The sequence below is a fragment of the Sinocyclocheilus anshuiensis genome, unplaced genomic scaffold (assembly GCF_001515605.1).
Source record: "Sinocyclocheilus anshuiensis isolate Anshui unplaced genomic scaffold, SAMN03320099.WGS_v1.1 scaffold311, whole genome shotgun sequence".
Taxonomy (NCBI): Eukaryota; Metazoa; Chordata; class Actinopteri; order Cypriniformes; family Cyprinidae; genus Sinocyclocheilus; species Sinocyclocheilus anshuiensis.
Genome location: NW_015549606.1, coordinates 967,839 through 978,717, shown reverse-complemented (window position 1 = coordinate 978,717; position 10,879 = coordinate 967,839). Strand labels below are relative to the sequence as shown.

General features: G+C 35.2%; 1 protein-coding gene and 1 non-coding gene across 2 annotated transcripts in view; both read right to left on the bottom strand.

The window, feature by feature from the left end:
- The window catches only part of LOC107659040 (protein Shroom2-like), a 48,489-nt gene extending 40,365 nt beyond the window's left edge, over positions 1 to 8,124 (bottom strand). The window contains exons 1-3 of the mRNA XM_016447837.1: positions 8,067 to 8,124; positions 7,345 to 7,457; positions 7,034 to 7,258 (exon numbers count right to left, since the gene is read on the bottom strand). Of these exons, the coding sequence (XP_016303323.1) occupies positions 7,034 to 7,246 (213 nt within the window). The 5' untranslated portion in view covers positions 7,247 to 7,258; positions 7,345 to 7,457; positions 8,067 to 8,124. The remainder of the gene's footprint in view (positions 1 to 7,033; positions 7,259 to 7,344; positions 7,458 to 8,066) is intronic.
- Positions 6,525 to 6,596, bottom strand: trnag-ucc (transfer RNA glycine (anticodon UCC)). The gene has a single exon. It is a non-coding gene; the product is annotated as a tRNA-Gly (tRNA).
- Positions 8,125 to 10,879: the final 2,755 nt, after the last annotated feature.

Genomic DNA, 10,879 nt, shown 5'->3' with positions numbered 1-10,879 from the left:
ATTTTTTTCTTATTACAGAGTTATCTCACAAGAGTAATCGTTGCAAGACAGCAACCTTTTGTAATGACTTCAAGAGTCCATCCAGACTGAAGTGGACTAACTGAGGTATGCCAGTTTATTTCTGCAGTTGATCTCAAAGGATACTGGTTGGTCTCCTTCCCTATAAAGCTAAACAAAAGACTCCAGAGGCCAACAAGGGTCAACACTGTACATATTGACTCATATTTTTTTTGCCAATAAATGCCTTTAAAACTTATGGTATGCTTATCATTGTTTTTCAGTATACCATAGAAACATGTGGAAAAATAATCTACAAATACTGAAGCAGCAAACTTTGCAAAACACAAGATTTATGTCACTGACAAAACTTTTGGCAATGACTGTACAAATAATTAAGTACCATTAAATATGAATGTATGATTGAAATATTATTCAAAACAAAAGTTTTGCAAGTGTTAAAGCGCCCTTCACTAACTTAGCTGGAGATTTATAACTTTATTATTGTGTGTGGTGTATTGTATATCGGAAGATTAGATGATTTTTGACAGAGTAACATGCACCAAATACAAATAAAAGTCAATTTAACAATACACAATACATAGACGAACAGACATTGGAGGAAAGGTTGTGGTGCGCCAGGATGTATTGTTTTAGGAATGGTATCGCATACGCGCTTGTCAAGCGAGTATTCAAAATTCACTCTCTATTTTTAAATCGGAGCATTAGCCTTTTATATGGCACGTGTGTGCACTAGAGACAAACACGGCGGGCTTCATTACACAGAATATGTGCTGTGAGACACTTGCGCATTGTTTAAGTTCACCCTTCACCCAAAAATTAAAATTAGCCCATAAATTACTCACCCTCAAGTCATCGGTGTATATGTCTTTCAGACTCTTTCAGACGAATCCAGTCGGAGTTATATTAAAAATTGTCTTTGATCTTTCAAGCTGTTTAATGTCACTCAGCGGGTGTTGCATGCATCAGTCCAAAAGAAATTAAACAAAAAGCACCCATCCATAAAACAAAATGTCTCACACGGCTCCGGGGGGGTGAACAAAGGCCTCCTGTAGCGAATCGATGCGTTTTTGTAAGAAAAATATCCATATTCAAAACGTAATAATCACTTTAATGTAGCTTGCACCAACAGTTGTACACGGAAGCAGTTCTGGGCGGATGACGTATGAGTTCGGCTTTGCGCATGCTCCGCTCAGAAGTGACACACGTGGAAGCGCAGAGGAAGCGCAGAGGAGCTCAAAACAAAACAACGGTCACTAATTAGAAGTACAAAATGAGGATTTGCATAGAAGAATGTTGGAGGATTTCGATATAAGCCAAGAGGAGACTGGTTTTCCTTTGCTAAAGTAAGGAAACTTTGCTTACTTTGCTCCTGTTAACAAACGTTGGTTTTCATGAGACTCACCGGCGCATACGCAACGCTGACCTCATACATCATCCGCCCGGAGCTGCTTCCATGTACAACTGTTGGCGCAAGCTACATTAAAGTGATTATTACTTTTTGAATATGGATATTTTTCTTACAAAAATGCATCGATTCGCTACAGGAGGCCTTTGTTCACCCCCCGGAGCCGTGTGAGACACTTTTTTTTATGGATGGGAGCTTTTTATTTAACTTCTTTTGGACTGATGCATGCAACACCCGCTGAGTGGCATTAAACAGCTTGAAAGATCAAAGACAATTTTTAATATAACGCCGACTGGATTCGTCTGAAAGAAGAAAGTCATATACACCTAGGATGACTTGAGGGTGAGTAATTTATGGGCTAATTTTCATTTTTGGGTGAACTAACCCTTTAAATTAAAACTTTTACTTCTGTAGCTGATGTAAAGTTTTCCCTAAATTGTACTACCTTGTTTACAACCTTGTATCTTTTTCCCTTTTGTGGATTAATGTAAACCTCAGGGAACAGTCAGCTTACAAAACAGATCTTTTGAACTTCTTTCTGAACACTTGTCATCAAATAATTTTCTCATCATCATAGTATGTCTGTCACTTGATGTATGCCTCGAGATTTGGATGGAATCCAAAACACGATGACGAAATGTGTACTTTCACAAAGACCAGTGCAATAAGAAATAATTGTTGAACAGATTTTAAAATCTTAGAAATTACCTTAATTCAAATAACATTAACTTCTCGCATACTATTTAGGACAGCTAAACAGTATGCGAGAAATGAACACTGAAAACAGTAAGCCAACAGATTTTTTCAAAATGAACTTTTAACTTCTGAGATAATATATCCCACAACCTCTTGTACTGTAAAAGAGGAGATTCACTTTTTCAGTCTCAAAAAAGTTCTGAGGAAAGCAAGTTAAAGCAGTTTTTAAATATGTACTCAATGCTAACACAAACAGTACAAGACAATTTTATGACCATAATGTGCTGTCTTACTACATACTCATACTTTTTCATCAAGAGTGGGAGTACCACCTCTACCACATAGTATAAGTATGTGAATTGAGATGCAGCCTATGTTTGCAACTGGCCTTTTTTTAAGTAGTTTTCATAGATGATCTAATATTTACGAAAAACTGAACATAGGTGCTCCACACCCAATTGGCAGATTTTTGGGCATACTTGATAAAGGTCATTCAATTGTTTTGTCTATGGCACTTGTACTAGAACAGCAGGTTCGGACAAAAACACCAATGTGCCAAGAAAAACAAATTTGATTCACACGTAATGTTGCAATATGAGGAGAGTCAACTACACACAAGCTGTGGAAACCTTTTACCTACAGAATAAATGTATAGAGGTACAGTGTTTTGCCAAATATGAAGGTTCTGGTTTCAGTCCTTAACATCTTTATACATTATAGGGCTCATTCATCGGCAGAATAATTTATTTTTTGAAAGGAAGTGTACTACACCTCTGATAAAGCGATAGACCCGTGTTTAAGGCTTGAGCTGCTAATGAACCCTAAATCTTAGCAGAAATCTTAGCATGGTTCCTAAGAAAGTTATGACAGCTCTGCACCCTTGAGCAAGGAACATACAGTAACCTTTGGTAGCTTAAAGGGATGTTGGGTGCAATACTGAATTTTCCCATGAGAACCAAATAATCATTCAATTAACGAGTTTGTTTGCCCATATAATCTTTAGGAAATTGTGTGTAAACTTATTTGGCTTGCTGTCCACTGATGAGGGGCTCGATGAAGCAGCTTCAACTCGAGCTCTGATATACCCCCCCAGGGACTTGATATAGGATGATTACAAAGGGCAAGGTACCTAAGATGAAGGTGGAGGGATGCTGGAACAGCTGAGACTGGAGAGAGGTAAGCAGCTGCTTATATACTCTGGCTGATGATTGAAAGATTAGATGGGCTCGCTCCTCTCTAACTTACGTTTAGGAACTTCATTAAATCAAACTATATCATACTTATTTTGTACTCCAAGTTCAAGTATCATGAGGTGAAGCATTTGTGAAAACACAAATGTATAACAAGAGAGATAACACTGACAAACCGGCCTCATAAAATACAGCAAACAGGGTAGGCACAAGAACAAAGCAAAAATGAGTTAAAAAACATGGACAAATAATTTAACACACTTAAATATAAGGTAAAGAAACCTTGATGAAAACAAAGACACAATTAAGCCTAAATCTAAAAAAACAGGTGCAAAGGTTATTTTACAGCAGAATTTGCCATCATATGATCCAGTAGGAACAACAAGTGACTTTAAGAGCATCAACGAGGGGGGTAAAAAACTTGAGTACATTATTAACCACTCTTACCAATTCCTGAAGTGTGACGGGGTCTGCAGGACTCACAGAAACTGTTGTTGGTGAATACACGTTCAAAGATGTGAAAAACCACACTCAGTCTTCAAACCATCCTCTGAGAAGCTGTGTTGTACCAAATCAAAGGCTTCCATTAAATGACCTAACTTAACATTTTAGCTCCTTAAAAGACCTCAGCAATGGCAGGAATTTACTTCTGAAAGTCACATGCACCTCCAAACTACAGTGTACGTAGGGGTGGCCACCAGAGTTTTAGAGATGGTCACATTCCACCTTATTTAATATTCTTATAGCTAAACTTTGAGCTAAAATTGGCTAGAAAAGAAAGACATTCATTTAATGGAGAACATTAGGCATCCTACGCTGAAAGTAAGAGTGATGAGTATTCTTTCCAAATTTATCTACAAGGTCCTTCAAAGTTGATGAGTAACCAGAAAAGCACACAAAAAAAAGTTTCAGTCACTGTTCAAAATGAGTTGCTGAAAAACTACAAGAGACCAAAGTGCCATTTCCAAAGCCACAGCCTATAAAAAAATGTAAACTACAAAATATTCATATTAATACATGTTGAAGTAAGGCTACATTCTAAAATTTGCCAACTGTTGTTGGACAATACACACTCTTTCAAGAAATCACAAACAATGTAGATATCTGTAATAAATATATTAGATAATCTATATGCATCATAACACCACAACATTTACTACCGTTCAAAGGTTTGTGGTCAGTAACGTTATTATTTTTAAAAGAAATCTCAGAAATTTCAGCAATTAGATACATCAAAAGTGACAGTAAAGAATTGTAAAGAATATCTGTCAAATAAATGCTATTCTTTTGAACTTTCTATTCATCAGTGAATCATAAAAAAAATTAAACAGCAAAACTGTTTTCAAAATTGATAAGAAATGTTTCTTGGGCACCAAATCAGCATATTAGAATGATTTCTCTAGGATCATGTGACACTGAAGACTGTAGTAATGGCTGCTGAAAATCCAGCCTTGCCATCACAGGAATTAACTATCTGTTAAAGGCACAATATGTATTTTTTTGCCACTAGAGGGCACGTATTCAAAACAAACAAAGAAACAAACAAAGGCGTAGTTAGATGACGCCGTGAATGAGTGTGGAATCATGGGAGTTGTCATCTTCATCCCCACAGCCAAAGCAATCCGATGGGACTCGGGCAGAAATCATGTTCATGGATGAGCTAATGTATTAAAGATTTATTAAAGGAACACTCCACTATTTTTGAAAATAGGCTCATTTTCCAAAGCAGCGCTGTTTTATCATACTAGATACATTTGAATGTTCTGTTCTAATGCTACTCTGTGCAGTCGTCACCTGTCTAATAAAATGCATAGCATATTAAAGCGTCTTTGGTGTTTCCATGTTTTCTGCAAAACAAAACCGAAATCGAGGGGTTATGAAGTCATTGGCAGGCGACAGAATGACACTATGGACACGGTCTGTGTGACTAGTTAAAATTGCTTATTTCTCTGGATTTAAACATTCTTCGAAACATTTGGGATAATGTAAGTACACAAGTCAGCAAAATATATAACACTGTTCTAGTGGTTTTTGGATATTTTAATAAAAAAATCTTACATATTGTGCCTTTAAAATACATAAAATAGAAAACAATTGTGTCAAATTCACAATATTGCTTTTTTAACTGTATTTTTAAACAAACAAATTTTGCCTTGGTGAGCATAAGAGAAAGCAATAAAAAATCGTACTGACTCTAAACATTTGAACAGTAGTGTATAAACAACTGTAGTTGTAGGTAAAGGGTCTATACAATTATAGACTTTAATTATAGATTGTAATTATAGAATTATTAAATTTGGGCGGTACACGTGAAATGTAGTAAATGAATAAATATTTATGTGATAAAACATATGTGATAAAATATATATATTTAATTTAAATTAAATTAAATAAAGTGAGTTATAGTTTTTGGTATTTATAATTATAATGTGCTTTGTGCATGTAGTCATAAGACTGATGCATAGGTCACATTCTTATGTCAGTGTACAATGTGGGAAAGGGTGGGAAATGTGTACTCATTCTGTCCTGTTCTGCCCTTCAAATATTAAATGTAAATTACTCACAAATACTTTCTATGACTTTTGAAAGACAATACTGGATGACCTGATTTCATCAGCATTTGGTCTAAAAAGTTTGAAAACTACTGGATTAGACCCAAAAGGGTCTTTTGCTTTAAATATTAGCAAATCAGATGAGACCTGTCTAACTTAATTTGCATAAATTAAGCCATAGTATAAAATGTTGGTTTTCCTTTAAAATATGCTTAAAAACTTGTTCAAACCAACAACTGTACCTACTTTACTTCAAACAGCTCTTTCTAAAGATACTTCTGTGAAGTATGTATCATGACATAAACTATTAGTGCTGTCAACAAACAAAAGTAAGCTTTAAACACCAGCTGATGACCAAACTAAGATAAGCTAAATATTCTGGTGCCCTGTGCAAGATGAAAACGGTCTTTTTCTGTACTAAGTAACCTAAATTTGATGGTTCATACTGAAATTAATTCAGTGTGTAAGTGTACATCTGGCCTGCTGTCTGTTTCAGCCACTATTAGGCTACAGTACCTGATCAAAAAATAAATTGCTTTGCTTGCATTTCCCATTTTTAAGATCTGTACTTTCTCCTTAAACAGCATTATTTGCATGTTACTTCCTTGTAAGAACCAAATCATTCAAAGAAAGTCAAAACTTTCTGAAGAAAAAGATTCTTGCGTTGGCCGGGAATCGAACCCGGGTCAACTGCTTGGAAGGCAGCTATGCTAACCACTATACCACCAACGCTTACTGAAATCTTGCGAGTCAAGCTGGCCAGACATGGTAGAAGAAATCCTACTGCTCAACTATTTGAAGACAGATACGGAAAAGTGCATTGAACAATTAGTAGAGGAATATGAGTAAAGTAAATAAAGTTTTAGTATAAACAACTTCTCTGAATAAATAAAAATATTAAGAGCAACCTATGCCTTGTTATCGTTAATCTACTTTCATTAAATATTCATCACACAAAACGTTTTACTAAGTATCATTGTGTATAATTTATATATAATACACGTTAATTGCATATTTTATCTGGCTTTACAACAGCTAGTCTCAAGAACTTGATGTTTTTGTTCACTACAAAGCTTGATACATAGAAGTCTCTCTCTAACAATAATGCCCAGGTTAGATAAACAGTCCTGAGGTCATCCTGTTCAACATGTAGTCGACAGATAACTTACCTTGGTTATAAGAAGAGGTTCCCTGTGCTCCAGTCCACCTCTGAGGGTAAAACCCCATGGTGCTCCCCCAGCAAGGGTCACATCCGCCACTTTCCATCCCTCACCATTACCATGATGTTCATCAAAACTCCCAGATCTCTCCGAACTGTAAAAGATCCTGTGATCTCCTTCAGGAAAGCCGGAGTCTATAGGGTACTGGTTGATCGTGTCCATTTCATACACAACCTGTCTCCCAAAATAACAAAATTGTAGTCTTTTGTGTGTTTTTTTTTTTTTTAACTGATTCAAAAACAAAAAAAAACAAATCCTACATAGTCTTCCACATTAAAAGCAGCTGTTGATGCTATTCCACATGAACGTCTCTTGGATAGTCCGTTGCCTAGTTTTCTCCTCTGGACGAGGCGCTGTCCATCATTTAAGACCACTGTTTAATAATAAAGTAGAGTGTAAATTTACAAAACAAACTTACAGACGTACATAACTTTGTTTTAATTCTCGAAACAAACATCGATTAACCGAAATGTGTAGTTTTGTTTGTTTATGGTTTATCTAACCCCTTTCATTATGTTAGCATTAGCCAAAGGATTCAGTTTAAGTTTGTCTCGCCATCAAGTGTTTCCTGAATTAATAATAACAAACGCTCAATGACTGGCTGTCGATAACGCAACTGCCCGGATTCGAGTCGTAAATCCGAATTACAGATTAACGTTAGTCATAAAAGTTTCGCTGTGTTCATACTGAAGGTTACGTTCTTCCAATCTTGTGTTAAATGCGTGTGCCGGCAGAGCTAGTGAGCTAACCGCGAGTCTTACTCAATCAACAAGTGGATCAACAACGCACTTTGCATCTCTTCCCTCAGCCACATCTTACATTTTCCAACTGTTGTACGAACCGAAACAAATAGATTTCCCTTTTAGTTTTTATCCTACCACAAAAAGTACAAAAGAGGAGGTACACCGGCTGAAATGCTGGATGGCAGACGGTTGATCTGTTGTATGGATTACGTTTACAGGAGGGGAGAGCCTCTATCTACCTGTGCGAGCCTCATCAAAAATGACCAGAGAGCAGCAGCGACCTCTACTGATCACTGTGTGTTGCCGCACTCATTTTTAAGCACTGATGAATCAAGTAATTTAAGAATGCGTGTTTAGACGTAACGAATAGTTTGCATAGTGGCTTTAGATCGAACAATGCTGAAAGTGCTTATATTCTTAAGGAAATTAAAAGGGTTATTTCTCAAAATATGGTAACGAATATTATATGTCCCTTGATGTGCCAGACACGAAATAAATATTCAAGAAACGCTATACAAAAGGCATAATTCTGTAAGCTAACATTTTATTTAATAATAAGAAATGGTTTGATTCGAATGGTTTGCACATTTGAAAACAATAAGTAAAATGTGTAATTTATTTAAATAGCTTACACGGTTCATTTACACGTCATTGATTTTACACTGTTTAATATTTGTTTGACATATTTTTAAATTATAAATATATATTTGGTACAGTATAATGCCTTTTTGATCTTTGATGTGCTTTGACATACTTTTGAACCATCTTAGAAATTAATCTTTTATGAGAATTTGTCACTTGAATAACATCAATCAAATATAGCGAATAATATATTCTCACAAATCTTATGTAGTTTTATGTAGTCATAATAAAAATCATGAATTAATACATGTAATATGACATTGCTCCCAGAGAGGGCACTCATGGGTAGCTTTGCATTGTTTCCTCTGTCCTGTTCTGTGAAAACGAGCTCCCAGTGGACATTAGATTCACTTTGTTTTTCTTTTCTTCTTTGCCAGATGGTTCTTGTACAAGTACTGTCATGCTGAAGTAGCCTACTCTAGCCTAATTGTGAAAGCAAGATATGCCTCAGAAGTGTATTATGATAGGCATGCAGACTGAGCTACCCACGTTCTTGGAAAAAAACAAACAAAAAAAACATCAGCTTTGTGTTTGCTAAGGCACATATACCTAATTTGGATCAATGCAGAGAAAAATAATCAGCTGTGCTGCTTGCAAAGCAATCCTAGAGTAAGACAATCCTCTGTTTCTGCCAGAGGGAACACACACTCTCTCTGTGTAGGCCGTCAGTTGTGCTTACATTATAAATCTAATATAGTCTATTGGCAGCTCAACCTACCTGTTAAAGTGCACTGAGATGCTATTGTAGAATTTCAGAATTCACAGTCAGATAAAAACATAAAAAGGTGGTTATCATAATAAAGTGTTTACATTCTTAATAAATTTCATAGCACCTTCATTTAGGTTATACTTTCAAACTCAATTAAAGCTCAGCATGTGTTTGTTGAATATGAAACTACAAAAAAACTATGAAAACATACTGAATTGCCACATGAATGAAGTGAGCGATGAAGATTACTAGTACAGCACCAATATGACTCACCCATTTATTTATTTTTGAAGATTTTTAGGGATGGTTGCTTAATATAAACCTATTATATTTGACATATGTGGTTAATTAGCATGAATATTGCACATGAATATTGCATTGAAAGACTTATGCATTACTGGAAAATACCAAAGAAACTATCACCTGTTTTAGATTTATTTGTCATCTCTTAGAAGATCTCAGTTGGTCTAAGATCTGGACTATCAAGAGAGGGTCCATCATATGGAATGTATATTATTTGTTTTTACAGCACTGGGTGAGAAAAGCAAACAAGCAAGACTATCTACAGTAGTTTCATTGTCAATGACAGCCAAAAAGCAAAAGAGCATTTACACACTCAGCAACAGGTCATTAGAGACCTCTAAACCAGTAGTTTTTCTCATCAGCTCTCCCCATGCTAGCATAAAAATAAATAGTTCTGCAAATCACCTAAATTGCCACATGAATTACCACATGAACAATAAGGTATTATTACAATAAGATTAGAAACTGCTTGTATATCTATGTCAAAGTAAATAAATCAGGTTCTACATGCAGACTGGAAGTGTGGATGTGGGTTTGATTTTCAGGGAACACACAAACTGGTCAAATGTGTATCATGCCATGCAAGTTGTTTTGGATAAGCATCTGCCAGATGTTTAAACGTATTAAAAATTTACTGATTTTAGTGCTATTTACCAATAAATTAGACAAAAGTGAGATGGATGGAAGACTTAAATGCAATGCTTTCATTAAAGACCTTTTACACTTTTATTATTCTCACAGTATGGTGTCCGTGTCCATACTAATAAATATGTTTTGCAGACCTTTTATTTACACTATAACAAACATCTCAATCACATGCTGTTCACACTAATTATTTCACATTAAAGGAGGAGTTCACCCAAAAATGAACATTTGCTGAACATTTACTCACCCTCAGGCCATCCAAGATGTAAATGAGTTTGTTTCTTTATCTGAAGAGATTTAAAGAAATTTAGCATTACATCCCTTGCTCACCAATGGATCCTCTGCAGTGAATGGGTGTCAGAATGAGTGTACAGACAGCTGATAAAAATATCACAATAATCCATAAGTAATCCACACTCGTGTCCAACAATTAAGTCTTGTGAAAAGCTGCATGTTTGTAATAAACAAATCCATCAAGGCATTTTAACTTCAAACCATTGATTTCTGCTAAAATAGTCTTGCATCTATAATATTGTTTTCAAAACTGAAAAAGTCATCTTATCTGAATCAGGAGAGAAATATGCACAGATAAAGCACCATTTACAAGTGAAAATAGTCCAAAACAGTTCTAAACTTTTTTAATTTTTTACATTTTTTGATTTTTATAAATTATTTTATAATTATTTATTTATTTTACATTATTATTATCATCATCATCATTATTATTATTATTATTATTATTATTATTATGAT